Source organism: Carlito syrichta, unplaced genomic scaffold (assembly GCF_000164805.1).
Source record: "Carlito syrichta isolate Samal-C Ts95f unplaced genomic scaffold, Tarsius_syrichta-2.0.1 Scaffold304622, whole genome shotgun sequence".
NCBI lineage: Eukaryota > Metazoa > Chordata > Mammalia > Primates > Tarsiidae > Carlito > Carlito syrichta.
In genome coordinates this window covers 70086-96439 of record NW_007248718.1, presented here as the reverse complement: position 1 = coordinate 96439, position 26354 = coordinate 70086, and the positions used below count along the sequence as shown (strand labels likewise).

General features: G+C 36.5%; 1 protein-coding gene across 1 annotated transcript in view; it reads right to left on the bottom strand.

The window, feature by feature from the left end:
- LOC103262797 (protein piccolo-like) overlaps positions 1–26354 on the bottom strand; it is a gene marked incomplete at its 3' end in the record, with an annotated part of 124931 nt that overhangs the window by 41145 nt on the left and 57432 nt on the right. The window contains exons 3-6 of the mRNA XM_021713590.1: positions 24029–24137; positions 23438–23505; positions 22890–23107; positions 1608–1658 (exon numbers count right to left, since the gene is read on the bottom strand). Of these exons, the coding sequence (XP_021569265.1) occupies positions 1608–1658; positions 22890–23107; positions 23438–23505; positions 24029–24137 (446 nt within the window). The remainder of the gene's footprint in view (positions 1–1607; positions 1659–22889; positions 23108–23437; positions 23506–24028; positions 24138–26354) is intronic.

Sequence of the window (26354 nt, the reverse complement as noted above, 5' to 3'; positions counted from 1 at the left end):
TAACCGGGTACTAAAATATAGACTGACAATAATAATAATATAATAACAATAATAACTGAAATCACTGCCTTAAGAAAATACCTCAAGAGTTAAGAAGGAATCTTGTTAGGATAAGTTTCAATTAGAGAATTAAATCTTACTGCTTAAGGGAAAGCAACATAAAATAAGAAAAAATAACAATAACAACAAACAAAAAAGAAACACAGAATACTAGTCCAAGGATAGAAATTTTTTGTTTTTTTGTTTTTTAAAGTGGGAAAGAAAGAGAAAGATATTAAGAATCAGAAATTCTAGCATTTTCTTTGCTGCTTGTGAAATGAAGAAAAATCAGGTCTGGTGACAAACAGGCTTTCTAGTCATGAGAAACAGTAAAGAGATATCAAGATCTGGAGTACACAGGTAATCAGTCTCAGTCCTGCTAATTTCCTCCTAGTAAGGTGCACACATTCTGGACTTTTTCTCTGTTTTCACACTCATACTTCACTTTTGCTTTTATCAGTGTGTACCTAGATAATCACTGAATTGATATTTGTCTTCACGTCTTCCCCTTTATAATAGTTATTGTAAGCCATGGCCGTATAAATTTTTATTATACATTCTCTTCAAATAGACTCTCTCTTACTCCAAAATATTTGGAGATCATGCTATATTAGGTAATGGCTAACATCCCTAGGCTTGGACTAGGGTACTTTTTAATTTTGTCTTCGCCTATCTCTGCAAGCTGACTTTTTCATTCCAATACTCTCTGACAGCAATAACTTTCGTTGTACCATTTCTTCCAGGAATGCATTTCCCCTTGCTCTATGCTTATCCTAAAATTAGTTCAGATCCCTGCTATTCTTTGTGAAGTCTTTTGTGAAAATTCTTCTCAAATGTGTTGGATATGTGATTAAGATTGTCTTTCATTTATCTGAAACTTCCTATCTTTATATAGTAATTATTTTTATTATCTTAGTTCTTTCTATGTGACATTTCTTATCTACTCTAAACTACTTTTTTGCATCACCTGAAGCACAGTTTTTCTAAGATTTTTTACTATGACCCAAACTAAGACATAAATTTTGTTATAATGCAATACACAAATACAGATACACACAGATAATTTTAAAGATAGTGATCTGTATTATTTTATTCAACTTTCCTGACCAAAATTTCTTAAATGGATTTTATAAATTGTGAAGTAGTTATGACCTATCATATTAAAAACACTTCTCTATAATAATTACTCATCAATTATTTAGCAATTATTGATTAAAGGAGAAAAAAACCACTGTATTCATAAAACTCAAAGAGAAACCTTGAAATTTCTAGGAGAATCTGTCATGTTTGAAATAACTTCAACAAATATAAAGTAACTGACGTACAAAATGTGCTTAGGTATTAGGCAGATTTCAAGGTATAGAGATCCATAGCTATGATTAGACTTCATAAAAAATATATTTATATTAATATACTATGCTACAAAATTGTATTTTTCCTTTACAAATAAGTTCTGCATATGTTATAGAATGAAAAAGATTCTAATAGTGTGTTTATACCTTCAAAAGACCAATGGGAAAAAGGACAAAAAAGATGATATAATGATGATGTTTAATAAACATTCATACCTGAATTTCCCCTGTAATTGGATGAGAGACCATCTTTGTTGCATCGGTAGGCTGCAATATTAAAGAACATATATTACATTAGCAGGTAAACTCTTCATAGAATTTATCATTTCAACTTCCTTCTGAAATTAATTTCTGTTTGGTCAGAGTAACTGCCTGGAAGATATATTTCAGCTTTTTTACTGCTTTAAAATAATGGTGTCTACTTACAGTTCTCAATATATGTTTAATTGTATAGATGCATGAATCTATTTTTTTATTTTGGTAAACCTGCTTTGAAGCTATATTTTTCATTACTTCTGAAAACAAACACTTTAAACTTAAAGTATTTAAGTATTTACAGGTTTTGAAGATCTATATAGCAATGTAAAAGATAATATTTTAATACAAGAACTGCCGTGAAGCACAGAAAGTACGAAGGTCCTTTCTCATAATTCTTTGTTGGCCACTCAGCACCTCCCTGTTCCCTTTCACAGTGAAGCCTCAAAGCAATCACCTTCTACTAGTTCACATTCCTTAATTGAAATTTTGTCCCTTACCATACTAAGTTATCGTTTCCTTAATAAATTCTTATGTCAGTAAAGCCTTAAAAATAGTTAAGAAAGCGATCTGGCAAACTAATTCATATTGCTGAGTAAATGACATATTGTTACCATGTTAAATTTCAATGAAATATTTGTATAAAATGAGAGATGATGCTCCTAGCCCCAAATCTATAATAAAACTACAGGCAATGTGGCATCAATAAAGAAAATATATTTTCTGAAATGGCAGCCACCTTGTTACCCTACAGATAAAGCCCTGCCTCCTTACATTGTATGTAATACTGGCCTTATTTTAATAATTAAGTGAAGAAAGGAAAGATCCATATTATTTCTGTTGATATACTTCCCTTTTCTCTCATATTTTTATTCTAAGCATAAGAAAAGTCAAAGAAGATAGATTTATTCAAAGTCTTGCTCTGTAAAAAAAACTAAGTAATAAAATCAATGTAATCATTGGTAAAGTTATGGAGGGAGGTGCTATATTTCCTAAAGCCACATATCCTTAATTAGTTCAGCTCTTTTTTTTTTTTTTTTGAAAGCAGGATTTATAGAGAGGACAGAAAAGCTGCCACAGTGGGAGGGGACCCGAGGAGGTTGCCCCATTTTTAAAAATGGTCTCTTTATTAATATTGAAAATGTGCTCTGGCCTCAAAGGATAAACTGTTTGCTAGTTATTGAACAATTATATTTAATGATTATCTCACTGTTTAAACTTCAAGAAAAGCAAATTAAATCTAGAGAAAAAAGAACCATGCCATAAAAATTACTGGAGCTATTTATATATGTATACTTTATACATACCCACGTATATAGCTATACAACTATATGTATATAACTTCTTTTCTAGCTTTTTATTAAGGTATAATTTATTGACTAAAAACTGAATATAATTTATAAGTACAATTTGGTGAGTTTGGACTGATGCATGCATTTATGCTACTATCACCATAATCAAGGTAATAAATATATGTATTTAGTTTGTTTTTCTTTTTTTAAGTGACTGATAACATTGTATGTATTTATTGTGTACAACATGATGTCTTGAAGGATATACACATTGTGGAATACTTTCTATTTCTATCTTGATTCAAAATTGGGAGTTTCTTCATACCAGAAATTTCTGCAACTAAATGCATGAAAGTTGGGGAATAACTGAGATAAGAAGTCAAAAATGGGACCAAAAAAAAAAAAAAAACCACCCCAAAAAGACAAAAAAAAAAAAGAGAGAGAGAGAAAGAAAAAAGATAAGAAAAGCAGAGTGATTATTGATAAGTTATTTTGTTTTGATTTCTTTTTTGAGAGTTGTAGTCATTTGACATATATGATCATCATGCAAACATTCCCAGATGTAATGCAGAGAATATTCTTATGGATCATTTTTAGTTGTCCTGGGATGCTGTATGAACACAGTGGGATACATTATGGAGGTTAAAGATTAACAACTGTTGAATACCACCACAAAAACTATTAGCTCAAGGTAGTTAACATTTTATGATTAGAGCTAGCTACTTTCCTTTCAATTATGCCTTATCCTTTGGTTGCTGGTTTTGTTGATTACTATGATAAAAAATGTACTGTAAGAAAACCAGTAAGAATAGTGGTATGGAACAGGTAATATGGGTGTTAATATTCAATTTGATTCCATGGTTTGAGATGTTGGGCAGTGCACAGAAGTCATACATATCTCATAGAAATGTAACTGTAGTTATTAACAATAAAATCATTTAATGTATATTTATTTCATTTTATGTGTATTATTTTTCCAATGTCTACTAAGATATTAGGATATACATACTTAGTAAACTGTTTGGACCTAATTGTTTATTAAACAGGATGGTCTTAGGCAGTTCTTTGGGCCTAAGGGTACCATGAAAAAATTACTGAGACATTAAGGATGCCATGACCAGAAAAGTGTAGGAAAGCGAGGGACCTATATCTATTCTTTCTTTGTTCTTCTTATTTATTTATTTATTTATTTATTTATAGAGTTAGGGTCTTGCTCTGTCACCCAGGTTGGAGTACAGTGGCATAATCATGGTTCATTGCAGATTTGACGTCCTGGGTTTAGGTGATTCTCCTATTTGAGCCTCCTGAGTAGCTGGAACTATAGGTACACACTACCATACCCAGCTAATTTTTTGATTTTTTGTTAAAATGAGGTCTCCTATGTTGCCTAGGCTGGTCTCAAACTCCTGGGTACAAGCAATCCTCCCACCTCAACCTCCCAAAATGCTGGTATTATGGGATTGCAGGCGTGAATCACTGTGCCTGACTTCAAGGACCTATTTCATAAGAACATGCAAAACTACTAAGTACTTTAATTAAGTTATTTATACCATGCCTTGGAAAATATTAGCAATACTTTAAAAGTAGAATGAAGAAAGATTGGTCAAAATTTTAGAGTGAAATCTGTTTCAGGTAAAAAAAAAAAAATTGAAGACAAAAACTCATATTGAATTCATTTAAGCTAATCAATTATCAAAATAGTCTTATTTTGTAGATATAAATTCTATTATATAGTCAAGGCAATTAAATTTCTGTTAATCCAATATCCTACAATTATATTCAGCAAAATTCACATAATTAGAAACTTAAAATAAAAATATTGTATTTTGAGATTTCTAGAGCATCTAATAATTAAGAATATATAAATAAACCTTAATGCATATTCTATGCAACTTAAGTATTTATTTAAATAATATAGATTCATGTTTTACCTACATTTACTCAGAAGTAATTTAATTTAGGATATTATTAATGAATTAATATTACTAATTAATAATCATTTTACATACTTAATAGATGTGTTTTAAACATCTACATGTAAAATTATAGTAATTTAAATTTAAATACTATAGTTTGTTTTTTTTTAGTTGGAGTCTCACTCTGTCACCCAGACTGGAGTGCAGTGGCCGCTCCCGGCCACTGCAGCCTCGACCTGCTGGGCTCCAGCGATCCTTCCACCTCAGCCTTCCAAGTAGCCAGAATTACAGGCGCGTGCTACCATACCCGGCTAATTTTTTTATTTATTGTAAAGATGAGATCTCGCCAAATTGCCCAGGCAGGTGTCAAACCCCGGGGCTCAGGCAATCCACTCACCTTGGCCTCCCAAAGCGCAGGATTACAGGCTGAGCCACTGAGCCCAGCCAATACTTTAGTGTAGTCTATTATATTAATAAGCTTTATAATTTAATATCTGATCTCATACCTAAAAAATACAAAAATACTAAAACTATAATTCTTTAAATGCCCTGAGAAATGTATGATATATTTAGGTATATGTTACCTGAGTCAGGCTTATTGTAAACTCTAGACAATCACTCCATGTTTTTATAAACTCCCAGTAAAACTTGACACATTGTAGGATTTACAGAACACATTTTTTGTTTTTTCATTGTTCAATTTTCTTTTTTTTATTTTTCATTATAAAGATGCGGAGTACAATTCAGGGCTACATATACAAACATTGATTATGCAGATACCCTTGTTGATGAGGTATGCCCCTCCCTCCTCTAGCAGTTTTCCTCAACTGCCAATTCCATCCCCCCTCCCCTGACAGTTTCCCATTACTGCCAATCGCTTTCTTATAGTATTATAATTGTTCAAGGTCCACTTATGAGTGAGAACATACGGTACTCTATTCTTTGTTTCTGTGTTAGATCACTGAGTATGATTGACTCCAAATCCATCCAAGTTCAACAAGTATCTTAACATTACACAAATTAAGTCATGCAGCACACTATTACATCTTGAAATCTGTCTTGGGTTTGAACTGGAGAGCACATTTTTTAAAGTATTGCCTTTATGTATGCCACTGGTCAAAACTATCATTAAATTTATTCATTTATTCATTCAGTAAAAATATTTTTAAAAACTCTGCATTTGCTAAATGTTTAAGATAAACCTTAAAAGAAGTTAATAGCCCTCTCTTTAAGAGTATTAGCATCCACTGATTATAAGTTTTCAACTTGAAATGTATAGATACATTCGTTATACATATCTTAAAAATAATCAGATTTGATTAGTGCTGTTACCAATAGAGTTAAATAATCTCTACACAAGCATTATCCAATAGAAGATATTGTGAGCTACATGAGTAATTTTTAATATTCTAGTAGTCACATAAAAATGCAAAAATAAGCTAGTAAAGTTAATTTTAATATTATATTTTATTTAATCCAATTCATCCAAAATATCATTTACCATAAAATCAATATAAAATTGTAATGAGATATGTTACACACATTTTTCATAACAGGTCTTTAAAATTTGCATGTAATTCACATAAAAAGTATATCTCAATAAGGACTAGCCACCTTTCAAGTGCTCAATTGCCACATGTGGGTAGCAGTTACTGTACTGGACAGTGCAACTCTGTATCTTTATATTTTGCCAAAAATGCTATAAAAGTACATAGGCTCCCATTCCTGACGTAAGAAAAATTTATGCCATATCACAAAACCTGTCAATGTCATTTCCTTAATGTTTATCCCACTACACCTGTTTTCATTTTCTAATTGTTGCCCATAAAGTTTCTGCATTACAATAAATCAAAGTTTGTACTCCCACAATATTATAGAGACTTATGAGTGACCACTGATGTTTCAATGTGCAAATATTTATTTATTTTATTACTGTTCTGTGCAAGCCAGTCTACTGTCTACTATGTACTTAGGGAGCTATAGAGAAAAATAAGAAATGTTCTTGGCTCTCAAGGAGATAGCCAATTTGGGAGGTAAAGTAAGCAAATAAGCAACTATAATCAAGATATAAATTGTCTTAAGAGATACATAAAGCATCTGGCACTTTGGGGGAAGGAAAGAAAGAGGAATAACTTCTGACTTTAGGGAAGGGTTATAATGCATAAAGACTTCATGGAGGAAACCTTCCTATTATTCTTATTTCATTTTTGCTCAAAGCCGAGTACTGACTCTTCATTACCTGCAAGTTATAGTGTAAAAGCCAGAAAAGGCATATATAGAATGCTCTCCAATTTATGACCTTTGATTTCTTATCCCTACATGTTTTGTATGTCTGTTTTCTAGGCATGCAATATTCTGTTTCTGAGATTTTTTTTCATCCTATACTCTCCACCTGGAATGTTGATCCCTTTTCCCCTTTACCAAAATGTGCTCATAGTTAAACACTGACTTTCCTAACCCCAGGAGTCTTCACTCTATTTCTTAATGAATTCTAACATTACACCTTCAATGAATTTGTTTACACACCACTCTTCATCTGTAATTAGACCAAGACTTCTCAAGCTTCAAGGGGCTTACACTTACTTGAAGAACTTATGAAAACCGAGGTTGCTGGACCTCATCTCCAGAGGTTCTGATTTAATAGGCAGAAGCCGGGGACTAAAATTCTCATTTCTAACAAGTTCCTAGATGATCTTGATGCTTTTGTACTTGGGAGCCTGCTTTAAGAACTACTGGGCTACATTGTACACAGATAAGAGATTTTTCCATCTTTGTATCCTGAAATTGAGATGGCATCCAAAAATGTCTGTGGAAAATAGGAATGAGTTGAAAGCGCTAATAAATAGAATACTTATTTCAAGGCTATTAGCAAAGTTCTGACAACATTGTACTTACTGTAATAATCTCTCCCTAAAATCCATTTGTCCTAGTCCTTTACCATCAGTAGGATGGGGCCCTAGGCAGAGGTGGAGCAGAGAACATTCTAAGTAACAGGGATATCTTTTAAACAAGAGAGTGACACAATCAGACCTGTCACAGATCTAAGAACTGTAGGTAGTTTTAAAGAAGGGAAGTGTTAGTGGGCTTACAGCAGTGAATACCATAATATTGGCCAGAAATAATGCTTTGCCAGTGGAAGATGGCAGTTAAAAGAAGACAAAATTACTAGAGATTTATGAGATATTTGAACGAATAGGATTAGGATTCAGAAATAGATAGTAAGAATAGAGAAAAAAGTAGAAACAATGATGCTTTTAAACATATGCTTAATTATTCTGGGAAGGATTGTGATGTCAGTTGATGAAATCAAGAATATCAGGATGACAGACTTGTCGGTAACTATAATGTGCCTGATTTAGAAACTTTGCTATTTATGGTTTGTAATGTCTTTAGGTTTCTGGTGTAGATATTAAAAGAGCAATTGGAAATATCAGTCTATAACTCAGGAGCTAAATATAAAACTGGAAATAATAAGCATATAAATGAAGTTTGAAGGCACATAGTGGCTAAGATTGACCAAAAAGATGGTTTAAGAGCAAAACAAAAGGAAACCCCAAATCTGTATTTTGTCACTAATATGTGAAAAAACTCTCTGAGATCTAAAATCTTTTATTTATTATCTGAGGTTAAGGATTCTATTGAATTTATTTTGTGCCCTACCCCTTATGATGGTACCTAACAAGTAGGGACTAAACAACTACTAAATATATGAAAAATCTAAGAACATGAAAAAATAAGAATCTATTCATCATTGTGAGGTAACTGTCTGTACACAGACTCTCTGTCCCCTATATCTTCTTCCTAGCTCCTCCCTTAGGGAGTAGCCTCTGGACAAGGTTGGTCTCTGCAGCATATGCGTATTCCCAGGAATCAGTCACAGGGCACAGGTGATTAAGCAGAGCTGAGAACAATTTGGGCACCAGCGTCCTTACACACCATAATGGTAAACACTGTATAACAATTTGAATAATTAACTTAATTATAAAACTGCTTGCTGTACTGCACTGAGGCATGGATTCTTTCTTCACTGACCAGGCACCATCAGCACTTCCTGTAAGTTCTTCTCAAGTAATATCTCCCTGATGGATCTCTGGGTGACTTCTTTGGAATAGATAAAGAACTTTACGTGCAAGCCCCTTCAGATTTGGGGCTGCCACAATACAAACGTAGTACTTCAAGTCATAGCCAGAGCAATTAGGCAAGAGAAATAAATTTAAAAACAGTCATATTAGAAAGAAAGAAGTAAAATTGTTCCTGTTTGCAGATGATAGTATCTTACATATAGAAAACCCTAAAGATTCTACCAAAAATCTATAAAGATAATAAACAAACTTAGCACAATTGCACAATACAAAAATAAATGTACAAAAATCAGTATCATTTTATACACTAACAACAAACTATCCAAAAAAGAAATTAAGAAAGCTATTCTATTTATAATAGCTACAAAAAGTAAAATATTTAAAAATAAATTTAAGCAAGAAGTTGAAAGATCTTTACACAAAAACTGTATAACTTTGATGAAAGAAATGGAAGAAGATACAAATAAGTGGAAAGATATCCTGTGTTCATGGATTGAAAATAATATCGTTAAAATGTTTGTGCTACCCTAAGTCATCTACAGATTCAATACAGTCCTTATCAAAATTTTAATGACATTTTTTCATAGAAATAGAAAAACAATCCTAAAATTCATGTGGAACCACACAACACCCTGAATAGCCAAAGTAATCTTGAGCAGAGACAAAGCATTATGCTACATGATTTCAAAATCTATTACAAAGCTATACTAATCAAAGCAGCATGGTATGGAATAAAAGGAGACATATATGTAAATCAATGGCACAGAATAGATAACCCAGAAATAAATACATGCATTTGCAGTCACTGATTTTTAACAAAGATGCCAAGAACATAAAATGGGGAAAGGATAGTCTTTTCAACAAATGGTGCTAGAGAAACTGGACCTTTTCATGGAGAAGAATGAAATTAGACCCTTATCTCATATCATATGCAAAAGTCAACTCAAAATGGATGAATTATTTAACAGAAAAACTGAAACTGTAAACCTATAAGAGGAAAACTTAAGGGAAAAGCTCATTGACATCGGTATGAGCAAATACTTTCTTGGAGACAAACCCAGCAGCACAGGCAACAAAAGCAAAAATAAACAAATAGACATACAACAAACTAAAAAGCACAGGTAGGAAAACAATCAACAAAGTGAAGAGATAACTTAAAGAATGGGAGAAAATATTTTTATACCATACATCTGACAAAATATATCCAAAATATAAAAGGAGCTCAAACAACTCAACAGCAAGAAAAAAAGTAGCTTGATTTAAAATTAGGCAAAGGGCCTTAATAGACATTTCTTCAAAGAAGTTATACAAATGGCAATAAACCACCAGGTATAATTTTTTTTTAAAAAGTCAACATTACTATCACTAGTCGTTATAGAAATGTAAATTAAAACCATAATGAGATATCTCCTTACACCTGTTAGAATGGCTTTTATCAAAAAGACAAAAGATACTAAGTGCTGATGAGAATGTGGAAAAAATGGTTGGTGAGAATGTAAATTGGTACAGTCATTACGGAAAGTAGCATGGAGGCGCCTCAAAAAATTAAAAATAGAGTGGCCATAGGATCCAGCAATCCACTGCTTAGTATATATACAAAGGAAATGAAAACAGTATCTCAAAGAGATGTCTGCATTTCTAGGTACACTGGAGTATTATTCACAATGGCTAAAATCAACCTAAGTATTCATCAATGGATAAATAGGTAAAGAAAATGTGGTATATAAACACAATAGAATATTATTCAGCCTCAGAAAACAAGGAGATCCTGTCATCTTTGACAACATGGATAAACCTGGAAAACATTATGTCAAGAAGAATAATTCGGGCATAGAGATACAAATACCACAAGATCTCACTTATATGTGGAATCTAACAAAGTAGAACTCATAGAAGCAGAGAGAATGGTAGTTAACAGGAGCTAAGGGAAAGGGAAGGATGAGATATGACGATCAAAGGGTAAGACATTTCAGGAGAATAAGATCAAAAGATCTTGAAAGGATGAAATGACAAAATGGAATAATTTAATGAAATAAACTGGGGAGGCGTGGAAGATGGAATCCAAGGCAGTCAGACTATGCGATTCCCTGTGTGAGTGAGTGAGTGTATGGAAAATTTTGTGTATGTGCTGGTGAGTGAGTGGGCATGTGAGTGGCTGGCTGAGTGAGGGTTAGGGAGCTAGTCTCCAGGGCTCTCCTGGTGCAGGCTGGTGCTACAGTGTCTGGGCTTAACCCTACCAATTCCAGACACAGAAACCGAGTGCCATTTTCTCTTTCTTTTCTTTTCTTTTGTAAATCAACACATTCTCCCCGGCAAGAAAATGCTAGGAGAGACTAAGTGGGGTTTGTGAGTGGGTGACCAGGCCCCTGGTGCAATAGCTGGTGCTGCAGCTTCTCTACCTCATCCCTGGCTCTTCCCAGGTCACAGAAGTGGAGCACCATTGTTTTTTAAAATGGGCAAAAGTTTCCCTCTGGAAAACTGGTGAGAAGACACTATTGCCCCCCACGCTCTCCTCACAAAGCCTGGAGAGAGACTGCTCCAGGCTTTACCTCATCACTTCAGCACCTTGCAGGTACTGAAAGGGGCAGCGGACAGAGTTGAGGCAAGTTCCCATGGAAGAGAACAAGAGAGGCACCCCATCACCATATTGAAGAATGGGCAGGAAAGTGCTCTAACTTGCTCACCATGGACCAATAAATCCGATTTCTGTGACTGGCAGATCAACTACTCAGGGCTTGATCATGGACCAAAGGGAATATCCTGAGAGCACAAACTTCAGAGGGATGTGACAAGTGCTGAGGTCCAGGTGCCCCAATCCCTACCCTGATCCAGCTGTGGGACAAAGGGTGTGGCCAGAAAAGGAGGAGGAAGAACTCCAAAGAGATTAGTGGTGAGTCCGGGGCTGACTCAAACCCCCTCCTTCCTAGCAATCCTCTGAATGCCAGACCCACACAGCTGGGCCACGACTGAGAGGGACAAACCCAGGCGGAGCCTGGATATTAGTTGCAATAGGAGTACTCCATTCCAGGATAGGCCTGGCTGTGGCACCCCAGTGAGAGTACATACCTGGGGAAGAGACAGTCACGTACCTCCCCACCAGAGATCTCTCTGACCATATAAGAGTGGGAGGATAGGACTGCAGCCCCACCCACTTCCACTGTCCCTTCTCCTTCCCCACTTCATTCCCTGAGGAGAGAGTGAAAGAGGTGGCTCTGCAGAAGAGACTTGATTAGAGCAACAATTACAGAGCCTGCCACAAGAGGGCACAGTTTTTTTTGTTTGTTTGATTTTGGTTTTTAAATTTTCAATTATTTTTTAATTTAAAATTTTTTTTGACTGTTTGCTTGTTAGTTCATCTATTTTTAATATATGTTTCCTTTGTGCATGCATGTGTATGTGAGGATTTGATCTGCATTCCCCCCAAAAATTTCTTTAATTTTTCTTTTCTTTTTCTGTTTCTTTCTTCTCTTATTTGTTGTTTTCTGTTTATGTATGTATATGAATGATTGGGTGTTCGTCCTTTAATTTTGTTGTGGTTGTTGGTTTTTGCTCTTATGTTTTTCTGGGTCTTTTTTATATTCAGTTTTTATAGTTTAAGAGGTATGTCAATGTATGTGTGAGGGTTTGACATGAATTCCTTTTTTTCCCCCTTCGGTTTTTCTGTTTTTCTTCTTTATTTACTTTGTGCTAGGCATGTGTGTGTGTTTGTGTGTGTGTGTGTGTGTGTGTGTGTGTGTGTGTGTGTGTGTGTTTAGTTTTCTTGGGGGTCTTTTTGTTGCTGATTGTTTTGTTTCACTTTGTTGTTATTCCAGTTTGTTTTGAAGTGTGTATGTGTTAAATTGCTTTTGCATTGGTTTCTGCTTTGCATCATCATAGAGAATGGTAGTGGGGAGTGGGCCTCAGGGAACACATAGCACTATAAGTGAACATTTTAATTGGTAAGTAGCATCTGATTCCTAGTGCCTCATCCCCCACTTTATTTGAATTTCGAAAACGACAAGAGACAGCAAAACTTCCTATCCACCAACCTATTTCAAAACAGAACAAATCCAGAACCTGGATCAGGGAAGAATAGAGGTCTGAGCAAATGTCAGAAGGGAAAGCCTCTCCCGCTGACACTGAATAATAGAACTAAAGAGAAAAACAAGAGATCTGTCACAAATAAGCAAAAGCCAAAGGAAGACCTCAGGTGATTTCAAGTGTACTAAATACAAAACTCCTGAAAAATCAGACCTTGGTGCCCAAACAATGGAAGTCACCAAAGACTGTCCTTAGAATACAACAGGGTTAGGGAATGGATGGAAAGAGTGAATAGGACTTAAGAAAGACAAGATGCAACACTGAAAGAAATTGTAACAGAGATTTTGGCAATAAAAAATTTCATCCAGGAAATAAATAACAAGATTACAAGCAAGGAAAGCAGAATTAATTTAGCTGAAGAAAGAATCTCAGAACTTGGAGACCAGAACATGGAATTAACCCAAACTGTAAAAAACTTAGAAAGAAGACTCAGAAAGAAAGAACAAAGCCTACAAGAGATGTGCGATTATATCAAGAGGCCAGACCTACACCTGATTGGTATCCCAGAAGAAGAAAGGGAAATGGAGAACAACTTGGAGCAAGTATTCCAGGAAGTAATCCAAGAAAACTTGCCCATCTCACCAGAAATGTGACCAGTCAAGCAAAGAGATACAGAGAATCCCTGTAAGACTATCACATGAGAAGACTAACCCCTAGACACATAGTAATTTGTCTACCAAAAGTAGGCACAAAAGAAAAAATCCTAAAGCCAGCAAGAGAGAAAGGTCAAACCACCTACCAGGGAAAACCAATCAGAATAGCAGCAGACCTATTGGCAGAAACACTACAAGCAAGAAGGAACTGGAGCCCTATATTCAAAGTCTTCAAAGATAAACAATTTAAACTAAGAATTTCCTATCCAGCCAAACTCAACTTCATCAGTGATGGAGAATTAAAATCCTTCCCAGACATCCAATCCCTAAGAGATTATGAGGCTTCCAAACCGGCTCTACAGGAGACATATAAAAAGTTATTAAGCACAGAAGAAAGAAGAAAAAGATAAATCACACACTTCCCAAGAGCACAGAATCAGCAGAGAGTACAGTGCAACAAGAAACTTGAAAACACACACACACATACATAAACCCCAAAGCCAAAAGAAAACAAGCAAACAAAGGAAACACATTATGAGAACCTCATGACAGGGATAAACAATCATATTTCAATAATCAGTCTGAATATGGATGGACTAAATGTACCACTGAAAAGACACAGAATGGTGGACTGGATAAGAAACCATGACACAATTATTTGCTGTACTCACTTCAAGGGACACACAGACTCAAAGTTGAAGGTTGGAAAATGAGTTTCCTGGTAAATGAATCACAAAAGAAGGCAGGAGTTGCAATTTTAATATGAGACAAAACAACTTTTAAGCTATCAAAAATTAAAAAACATGCAACAGGACACTACATAATGATAAAGGTTCAATCCATCAATATGAAATAGCCATCCTGGGGAGCTCTGGTAAGATGGCGATGGCATAGGTGGAATTGTGAGATTCTCTGAACGTGAGTTCCCAAAAAGACTCTTACTTTTCTTCCCCCACACCCCTGCTCACCGCCAGCTGCACTGGTCCAAGGCCTGGGGACCCTTGGTCCCACGCAGGGCTGGATATTGTGGTCCCCAGCTGCTGCTTCTCCACTATACATGACTCCCGCCTGCACAGAAGTCTCGGGTCTCGGCTCCCTCCCTGGCTACATCATCTCACCCAGCACCCAGCACCAAGCCACTGGTCACCCAGGGAGGCTCTGGACGCCCGCCCCTCAGAGATACTGATTCCATTTCTGACTGAAGTACCCTGTGAGCAGCCCAGGGCCACTCTCACCACTCACTGCCTGCCCTTTGGAGCTTTGGAGCTCAGGAGCTCTGGGCCCACCCTGGCTGAGGCACTCAGCGTAGTGACCCCAAGCTGGTGTAAGGGAACAGCCTATCTAAGGAGGTGCTGATTGGAGGCTCTCAGCTCCAGAGGAGGAACTCCCGACCCCCTCCTCCACCCCAGCCCGCTGGTGGCACCGTGGATCCAGTGCCCAGCTGTGCAGCTGATCCCCGGTGCCTCCTACACCACTACAGTCCATCATAGTGGATCTTCCAGGGACCCAGGCGAGCAGAGAGAAAGTATCTGCGAAAGAGAAACTGCCACCTCAGCTGTTCTCCAAGCAGAGATTTGCATTGCCCTGCCCACCTATGAGCAGCATCCACCTCAGTTCCTGAGGTAACGTTGCTAAACAGGAGACAAAGTCCCTCCCCTACGCTGAATCAGACAAAGGCAACTAAGTGTTGCAGACCTCCTAGGCATCAGGCTAAAAGAAAACCCAAGCTGCAAGTAAATTTAGCTGTCAGCAATGAATACAAAGGGGAGAGGGTGGAGATCAGAGCTGAAGAGACTTTAGACACTCAGGAAAGATTCCAGATCTAGTCTGATTTCTTATTTTGACTTTTGATTTTATCATTTTGACTGTTTGTTTTGCTCACTTTTGCTTGCTTTCTGACTTACACTATCTGTTTGTATTAGGCAAAACGCATCAAAAGGCATGATTTTATTGGTCTGTCTTTGTGTAGCTACCAGTATACCAGTTTTCTTTAGGGAATTTTGCCTGTGTGTTTTTTTCTCTTCTCTCCGGCCTTGTGTCTCTTTTTCACCTGTTAAGTTGGTATGTATGTCTGTTTTCCCTCTCACTCTTCTCTCTTTCTAACTTCCTATTGACCCCCCTTCCTCCATTATCTTCCTCTTTTTTACTCCTTTTGTTCCAGGGACAAAACCTACATACTGCTGCATAGACAGATTGTAAGGCAGTGGAAAATAGGTTCCAGTGGACTGATACACTGGTTGGTGGATGCTGGAATCAGCATATAGATTCTGACACAGCTTCCCCCTCAATTAAACCTCAAAACTGCAAAAAGTACACCTGCAGCCCACATTCCATCTTCAAAAGTGAACAAAGCCAGAGGACCCTCATAAGGAAGAATAGGAGATTGCACAAGAGAAGCAAAAGCAACCCGACCTTCTCTGAAAAACAGAATTAAAGAAGGAGAGGGAAAGGGCGAGAGAGAGAAAAATCTACACAAATGAAGAAAAACCAGAAAAAGAATATGGGTCTCTCCCAGACCCCTGCGAGGGCAGACACTGAGAAAACTGACTCCGGAATGCAAACAATGAAGAGCCCCCAGAATGACTGGTCTCAAACTACAAACCTAGATATTAAGACATTAATGGAGAGATTAAAAAGAATTGAGGAGAGACAAGAAGAAACTAGGAAGGAGCTGATAACTGAGATAACAGTAACAAAGAATACTGTGAATGAAATAAATAACAAACTGATAAACATAGAAAGCAGAATTAACAAAGCAGAAGAAAGAATCTCAGAGCTTGAGGACCAAAATATGGAACTAACCCAAACTGTTAAAAACACAGAAAACAAGTTCAAAAAGACAGAACAAAACTGTCAAGAGATGAGCGATTACTTCAAGACACCAAACCTAAGAGTAATTGGCCTTCCTGAGGCAGAAAGAGAGACAGAGCCCACACTGGAACAAACTTTCCATGAGATTATTCAAGAAAACTTCCCTCATCTATCAGTGATGCAAAAATTCAAACACAAGAGATTCAGAGAACCCCTGCAAGACAATAAATGAGAAGACCAACTCCTAGACACATAATAATTCACCTAAACAAAGTAGGTATAAAAGAAAAAATCCTAAAGGTAGCAAGAGAAGAAGGCCAGATCACTGGCCATGGAAAACCAATTAGAACAGCAGCAGATTTATTTACAGAAGCCCTGCAGGCTAGGAGAGCTTGGAGCCCTTTCTTCAAACTCCTAAAAGATAAACAATTTCAACCAAGAATAACCTACCCAGCCAAGTTAAGCTTCATCAATGAGGGAGAATTAACATCTTTCCCAGATATCCAATCCCTAAGAACTTACGCTGCCACCAAACCACCTCTACATGAAACACTTAAGAAAGTACTAAACACAGAAGAAAAGAAAAAAAGAACAATGTTCTTCACAAGAGTACAGGAAAAAGAATAAAATACACATGAACCAACCCCCAAACCAAAAGAAAGACAAAAAACCAAGTGGAAGAACAACAACTCTATAAGAAATCGATGATAGGGATGAACTCACACATTTCAATAATTAGCCTGAATGTGAATGGACTAAATGCACCATTGAAAAGACATAAAATGGTGAAATGGATAAAATCCCACCAGGCAACAATATACTGCCTTCAAGAGACCCATCTCACTAGAAAGGACATGCACAGACTCAAAGTAAGAGGATGGGAAACAAATTTTCAGGTGAATGGAATACAAAAGAAATGAGGAGTTGTGATCCTAATTTCAGACAAAATACCATTTAAGCTATCAAAAATTAAAAAAGATACAGAGGGCTACTACATAATGATAAAAGGTTCACTCCATCAACAAGAAATATCTATCCTAAACATATATGTACCCAACATAGGAGTGCCAACTTTCATAAAGCAACTTCTAGGAAAACTAAAGAAAGATATTGACGCTAACACCATCATATCTGGGGACTTCAATACCCCACTCACAACTCTAGACAGATCATCAGAACAAAATATTAGCAATGAGATCTGGAACCCCAATGTGACTCTTGACCAAATGGAGTTAATCTATACTTACAGAACACTCCATCCAAAGACCACAGAATACACATTCTACTCATCACCTCATGGAACCTACTCTAAGATCAACCACATACTTGGCCATAAATCAAGCATAAGCAAATTTAAAAGGACTGAAATTTTACCTTTTTGGACAACAGTGGATTAAAAATAAACAATAACACCAACAAGATCCCCCCCAAACCCACAAAGAAATAGATACTAAACAGCATGATGCTAAACAATGCCTGGGTCAATGATGAAATCAAAACAGAGATCAAAAGATACCTGGAAACAAATGAAAATGAAGAAACAACTTACCAAAATTTCTGGGACTCCATGAAAGCTGTAGTAAGAGAGGAATTTATTTCCCTACAAACGCACATGAAGAAAATGGAAGGATCACAAATTAACAGCCTAACAAGCCACCTAAGGAAGCTGGAAAAGCAAGACCACTAAAACCCTAATTTCAGCAGAAGAATCCAGATCACTAAAACAAAAGCCCAAATGAAGGACATAGAAGACAAAAAGATAATACAAAAAATCAATGAAACAAAAAGTTGGTTCTTCGAAAGGATAAACAAGATTGATGGTCCTCTATCTAGACTGACCAAGAAAAAAGAGGAAAAAACCCAAATAAGCACAATCAGAAACAAAAGATGAAGTCACATCTGACCCTGAAGAAATACAAAAGATCATTAGAGACTACTATGTACCCCTGTATGGAAACAACCTTGAAAACCTTAAGGAAATGGAAGACTTTTTGTCATCACACAACCTGCCTAGGTTGAAACAAGAAGAAATTGAGACCCTAAATAGACCAATAACAAACAAGGATATTGACTACGTAATAAGAAAACTACCTTCCAAAAAAAGCCCTGGACCAGATGGCTTTCCAGCAGAATTCTATAAGACATTTAAGGAGGAGCTGATATCAATCCTACTGAAGGTATTCCAGGTGATTGAGAAAGATGGAACTCTCCCCAAATCATTTTATGAAGCTAACATCACATTGATATCCAAGCCAGGTAAAGACCCAACAAAGAAAGAGAGCTACAGGCCAATATCTTTGATGAACATAGATGCTAAAATTCTCAACAAGAACCTAGCAAACCGGATTCAACAACACATCTCAAAAATCATCCATCATGACCAAGTAGGCTTCATTCCTGGGATGCAAGGCACATAGAACAATGGAAAAGGAGAGCGATTCTGGAAGCAAAGACTCAATTTCTCAACCAGCTCATCTTTGACAAAGCCTCCAACAACAACCACTGGGGCAAGGAGAATCTATTCAGTAAATGGTGCTGGGAAAACTGGCTGACCACATGCAGATGATTGAAACAGGACCCCAAACTATCACCACACACAAAAATTAACTCTAAATGGATCAAAGACCTAAACGTAAAACCTCAAACTATAAGAATCTTAGAAAATGCAAGAGACACCCTTATGGAAATTGGAACTGGCAACCAATTCCTATTCAGAACCCTAAAGTCCAATACCTTAAGAAGTAAGATAGACAAGTTGAACCTCATCAACTAAAGAGCTTCTGCAAAGCAAAAGAAATCATCAAGAGAGCAGGGACACAGCCCACAGAATGGGAAAAAATCTTTGCCAACTGTATATCTAATAAAGGCCTAACATCTAGGCCTAACATCTACAAGGAACTCAAATGCGCCAAAAGGAAAAAAACAAATAGGCCCTTTACAAAGTGGGCAAAAGACATGAATAAACATTTCTGAGAAGAAGATATACAGGCAGCTAACAGAAACATGAAAAAGTGCTCAGCCTAACTCATCATCAGAGAAATGCAAATCAAAACCACATTGAGATACCACCTAACCCCAGTAAGAATGGCCATCATTAATAATACAAACTACAGATGCTGGTGAGGATGTGGAGAAAAAGGAGAGCTTCTACACTGCTGATGGGAATGCAAACTAGTGCAACCTCTTTGGAAGACACTGTGACAATTTCTGAAAGAACTAGAAACTAACCTTCCATATGACCCAGCAATTCCCCTATTGGGAATATACCCGGAGGAACTCAAATCATTCTACAAAAAAGATACCTGCACACGTATGTTTATTGCAGCTCTATTCACAATAGCAAAAACATGGAACCAACCACGTTGCCCATCGCAGTTGGACTGGATAAAGAAAATGTGGTACATATGTACAATGGAATATTATGCAGTCATAAAGAAGGACAAATATGTGGACTTTGCAGCAACTTGCATGAATTTGGAGTTGATCATACTCAGTGATCTATCACAGAAACAAAGAACAGAGTACTGTATGTTCTCACTTATAAGCGAAACTTGAACAATTATAATACTATAAGAAAGCATTTGGCAATAATGGGAAACTCTCAGGGGAGGGGGGTGGGATTAGCAGTTGAGAGAAACTGCTAAGGGAGGGAGGGGCATACCTCATCAACAAGGGTACCTGCATTATCAGTGTTTGTATACCTAACTCTTAATTGTATCCCACATTTCTATAATTTGAAAAAAAAAAGAAATAATCTTAACTAAAGTACAACCATTTTAACACTGCTTGCTCTGTTGTGTTTTCTTAACAAATTACCTAGCTTTTCCTCTAATCATTAGCCATGGGCAGAACTGGTTTCCCAGAGGTATCTATTGATAATTGTTTTATAACCCCTCCCCAGCTTGTTTTGTTTTAATTAGCTTTTCTATTCCAAGTATTTGTCTTACAGCCATAAAAATATAAACTAACTGACTATTGTGATCAGGCCTTGTGAAAGACAGACCCCATCACCATGGCAACAGTTATGTGACTGACTCACCCATCTGCCTGCCATCCCTTACTGTGAAGTCAGTATCAGAGTTTACCTGCCGCTTCATGATGATGTAAGACAGATCACTACAGGTCACCTTAATGACCTTCCCCCCATCAAAGGAAAGGCTTAAAAAGCATTCAGCCTCAAGTAGTGCCAGTCATTGCTTTTGTTAAGCTCTGGACCAGGGACATGTGTTCATTGACTATGGCCCATCATGCTTCTCTTTACTTTGGCCCCTTCCCCAATCTGGGGGAGTTGGATTCCCCTTTACTGTCTCTCTCCAATTCATTTTCTAAATAAAACCATATTTTCCAATCTAATTTCTGTGCAATGCTATGCATCTTTCCCATGGCACCACCTCCTTACCTAACAGATCTATTGTACAACATGGTGACTAAAGTATTATGTATTACATTCCTGAAAATTGCTAAGAAAGATTTTGTGTTCTCATTACAAAAAATGATATGTGAGATAATACATGGCAATTAGCTCAATTTAGCCATTCCACAGTGTATACATATTTCAAAATATGTTTATGTGATAAATTTGTACAATTTTTATTTTTTAATTAAAATATAATAAAAACATTAAAATCTAAGCAAAAATTGCATGAGATAGTTAATTGCTAAATTTAAGAAGAAATTATCTTCAAATATGTTCAAATTATATTTTTATAACATGGGACCATCTAAAAAACAGAATCTAGCATTAATTATGAGGTATTTTAGTTGGCTAATCTATACATATTTTTAAATGATTAGTAAAATAGAGCCTCCATAATGTAATTCTTTAAAATTTACACATAACTGCTTATGTTAAATGGTGGTTGTATTAAAATTTATTTTTAAATTTAGTCCGTCTTTGAATTTACTGTGAGTGAAGCTGTGTTGTATGTAGTTAGAAGTTATTTTACAATGCAATGATTAAGGCCAATCCTATCTTTGTTGTTTGTTTCTGAATAAAATGATTTTTTGTGACATCTGATGTATTTTTATAGTTAAAAACAAACAAACTTTAGGCCGGGTGCAGTTGCCCACGTTTGTAATCCCAGTACTTTGGGAGGCTGAGGAGGGAGGATTGCTTGAGCCCAGAAGTTTGAGACCAGCCTGGGCAACACAGTGAGACCTCATCTCTACAAAAAGTAAAAAATATTCTGGGCCTGTGGCACAAGACTGTAATCTCAGCTACTTGGTGGGCTGAGGAGGGAGAATTGCCTAAGCCCAGGAGGTCAGGGCTGAGGTGAGCTGTGTTCTTGTCACTACACCCCAACCAGGGAGAGAGAATGAGACCCTGCCTTAAACAACAACAACAAAAAATAAATAAATAAACTATATTTTTTGATATCTGGTCATTTGACCTAAGCATTGCTTGTCCCTCCTTTACATTTCACCATATTAAGGCAAGCCTTTCTTCACATTTAAACAAAAGAATACTTTGCCCCATGTATTTAGCAACCATAGGGATAGTTTTTCTTAAGAATCAAATCTATGAGGAAAAATTATAAATCTTTTACACTTCCTCTATTTTAATAAAGTTAAAAATTAATGCTATGTTCCTTTTTAATTACTAAACCTTTTGAAATAATAACGTTAAAAGCATTTGTTTCAAATGAAGAGTGGCAACAAGAAAAAAGTTATTAATATGGAATTGGGGATAAAAATCAAAACAGTGACAATATATTGCTGGCTTTCCTTGTTTCTTTTTCTTTCTTTTTTTTTGAGTTGGAGTCTCACTGTCGCCCAGACTGGAGTGCAGTGGCCGCTCGCAGCCCGGCCACCGCAGCCTCGACCTGCTGGGCTCCGGCGATCCTTCTGCCTCAGCCTTCCAAGTAGCTGGAATTACAGGCATGCGCTACCACGCCTGGCTGCTTTTTGATTTACTATAGAGATGAGGTCTCGCTGCCCAGGCGAGTCTCGAACCCGCGGGCTCAGGCAATCCACTCACCTCAGCCTCCCAAAGGCGTGGGATTACAGGCTGAGCCACCGAGCCTGGCTCCTTGTTTCTTATTGTCCTAAATTCTCTTTATCACTGTGTCCTTTTTACTTAATTATTAAACCTAATGTAATATGTATCTTTTATTTACAAAAAGATGCAAAGCTAATGTTTTACATACAAAGAAGCCCGGATTCATGCCTCCCCCCCAAAAAATAAAAAGAATGAGACAAAAAAAAAGCATCAGACACATTTTTCCAGTTCCTCATCATAATAACTACTCAAACTACATAATAGTTTGAGAGAGGCAGAAATATATCATCTTGATTCATCTTGATCAGGTACATACTCAGAGGAGGAAAAATTTTTTTGTTTTGTTTTGATAGATCATTAGCAAATGAGAAGTCACCAGAAAAACACTTTTGAACATGATATTTTTTCTACCTCTGGACTAAAGACAACTAGGAAGTATGTATGTCAGCTGTCACACCAAACACTTCTCACCTTGCTGCTGCTGCTGTGTTTCTTTTTGCTCACTGAAGGTGACCCTGGTTGCCCAGGGCTGGGAACGGAACTGGATCCTGCTGAGGTGGGACCCGAATGAACATGAGATCCTTTGTCAACGACTGACGACAGAACCAGTGGTGACTGCTGCAGCGAAACCTTCTGGAGTTCTGCTGCCAACTGCTTAGGATCGACCCCTGGGGATTTCGCTTTATCCACTACAACAAAATGAAACACCTTTACATATTTCTCCATTTCATAGGTACCTAATACCATGGAACTATCTGAGTTCTAGGTGATAAAGGCAAAATACAATTTATAAAATAAGCTAAACTTTTAAAAGTAATAGAATTGCCCCTCTATGTGTGCATTTATAAGGAAGTCTAGAAGGCTCAGAGAAGAGTGACATAATGCCGAATTACAGAGGGATACTAAAGTTCCTATGACATCTTCAGGATAATATTTTTGATGTTTTACATAGAGAATTGTTTGAATAGTATAAAAATCCTGTTTTATTCACTGGTTGAAAGCAGATTGTTTTCACCTACCAGCTTTTGGTGGTTCATGAAGTTCTAGGTGCTGGGAATTTTCAGAATCTGACAGCATATTGAGGTCCCTAAAAATCAAAACAAAACATTAAGAAAGATATTGAGGAAGCCTGAAACAAAAGACACTCTTTTCCAACTACCCTGAATTTTTTTTTTCAGTAAGTAAATGAGAAGTGGTTAATGATATAAAGCAACTCTAAAGCATGCTTCCCCTCCTAACCCAATATATATTTGCAATGCTGTTAAAAGTCAGAGCTGATAAAAATGATGATTTAAGGTGAAATCTTTATGGATTAAATGTAAGTTCATTTATCAATACTATACACATCCATTTCATTTCATTAAAATGAAGCATGTTTCAATAAAAGCATGAAAGGGAGAGTTGTTGACAGTCAGAAACTAAATTAGCTGAATTCTTTCTATGCTTTAGACTTTGATTCTGAACACAAGAAATCAATAAAACTTGTATTCACTCTATTTTCTACTTACAGTCCAACTTGCTAAGTGGCAAAGGTTCCACCTTAACAATTTTAAATTAAAAGAGTCATGAATTGCCAAAAAATGGAAACAGAAAGATGGGGAAAAACTCACAGTCTTACACATATTTCTGCTTCCCCACTTTGCTGACTAATGATACTCTGTACTTCTTCATATGTTTTAGAAGTTAAGGGAATTCCATTCCATTCCAACACTTGCATTCCTAAAAAGACAAATTTAAGTATAAAAATCAAATACGTGTGCCATCTCTAGTCTGGGCACATAGGGCATAGTAGATATGTCTGCATTTAGAAGCCAACTCAGCACACCATTTCAGAGAACATCAGTTCAAACATCTCTGCAACATTAATCTCCAAACCATTTTGTAATTTGAACTCATCTACTTACCTGAACAATACAATATATTTAATACAACATGCAAAATTTTGTTTTTGAAAATCTATTAAATATCAAACACATGCATTCTGTTCACACTGCTATAAGAAACACTATTTAACATATATTGCTTAGATAAATTTTGTATAGGGAAAAAAACCAAACAATGACACCCACTGATATAATTTCCTTGTGGGGAGCAAAGCCACTAGAAGAGTATAAACTTCTGTATTCTATTATGAAATGGGGGTGGTAGGAAAAAGTCATTAGGATTTCCTTGTGAAGCTCCCTTTCAGGAATGGTGGTAGCTTCAATTTTGCCCAGATGAGACAAATTCCTACTGTGAGTCTCTTTCTTCACTACATGCCAGGCATTCTGGAAAAGGATAGCAGGAATGTTACAGGAGGACAGCAGCATGGGTCTGTGACCTGTGCAGTAGTACGAGGCCCTATGCTCAGAAAGACCCTATGATTGGTTTGATGCTCTGCTGTTGTCATTTTGAAATCCCTAATAACATTAGAACAAATTATCCACATTTTCATTTTGCACAGGGTCTTACAAATTATGTAGCTGGCCTGGCCTGGCCTGGTGAGGGCATTTCATTTTTTCTATCTAGAAAGATAATTTCATACAAAAATATATTAATTAACATAATTAATATTTCAACATTTTAATCTATTTTCTTTGGTCCATTTTACATGAGCTGTGGAAATATTTTAGGGGTGCATATTTAGAATGACTCACGTTGTCCTAATATGTGGGTATGTGAGCTGAATATACGTTAGATAAAACCATCCAACAAAGTGCCCAAATGTTTAAAATGCTCCCAGCATTACTGAGAAAATAATGTCTGTATGCCATAACTATGCTATCATTTAAATCAAAAGAAATTATTGTTGAACAATTAGGTTTTTAATGAGCTTCAGAGATGCCTATGTGAAATTCTCTATTGTTCATCATTGGCTTCAATGGAAAAATCTAAACATGGCTTAATTGTGTCTTTAAAAGTTTTAATGATTATGATATACATTAGAAACCATATTACCAGTTGCAATTAAGTTGAGGAAATGCTATTATGTTACAGTGAAATGGCAAAAGAAGTCCATAAAAAGGCTCACAACACAAACAAGAATGACTTCTATAACTTACTCCAAGAAAACTTTATCTTCAGAATGGCCTTAGGTTTATTTCAACAATCCCAGGCTGTTGTACATAAAATGAAAAAATTATGTAAAAGACAGTGACAATAGCACTAAAGAAAAATATAGCACGCTGAAAGAGGTAAACAAAGCATTTTTTTCTTAGTTAGGAGAAAGAGTACATTCATGAACAGATGATTTTGAAGTGAATCAAATTAATGCTGCTCTAATTCAGAAACTGCATGTCACATGTCTACAGGAGCATATTCTGTGAAAGTAAATGTCACATATCTTCATGGTTTTTCTGTTGGATTTACATTTGTTCTTTACATCTCAAAATAAAAGGGAAAATTTGCAAAACATAATTATCCAGTAAAATAAAAAATGTTTCTGGTCATAAAAACTATTTAGTATTGTTATTTAAACTGCTAAAAATATTATCCCGATAACCAGGGTCTTGCCTAGACATACACACTTGACACCCTCAAGAACATGATCTGCTCTGTCCCTCATCAGGCCAGCTGAACCTCTTCTACTCCATCAGTTTCCCACCGGAGTTGATTTAGTGCTGCAGTTCAACGGGTTCTGCCAATTCTATGATCATAGCCTGATGCCCACAGTGAGACATTACAGGGAAGATGACTTCTCAAACACAGTCATTTAATAATACTTTCCTGGTCGGGCGCAGTGGTTCATGCCTATAATCCCCAGCACTCTGGGAGGTTGAGGTGAGAGGATTGCCTGAGACCACAGGTTCAAGACCAGTCTGGAGAACTTGGTGAGACCTCATCTCTACAAGAATAAAAAAATTAGCTGGGTGTGGTAGCGTGCGCCTGTATTTTCAGCTACTAAGAAGGCTGAGGCGGAAGGAACACCTGGGCCTAGTAGGTCGAGACTGTGGTGGC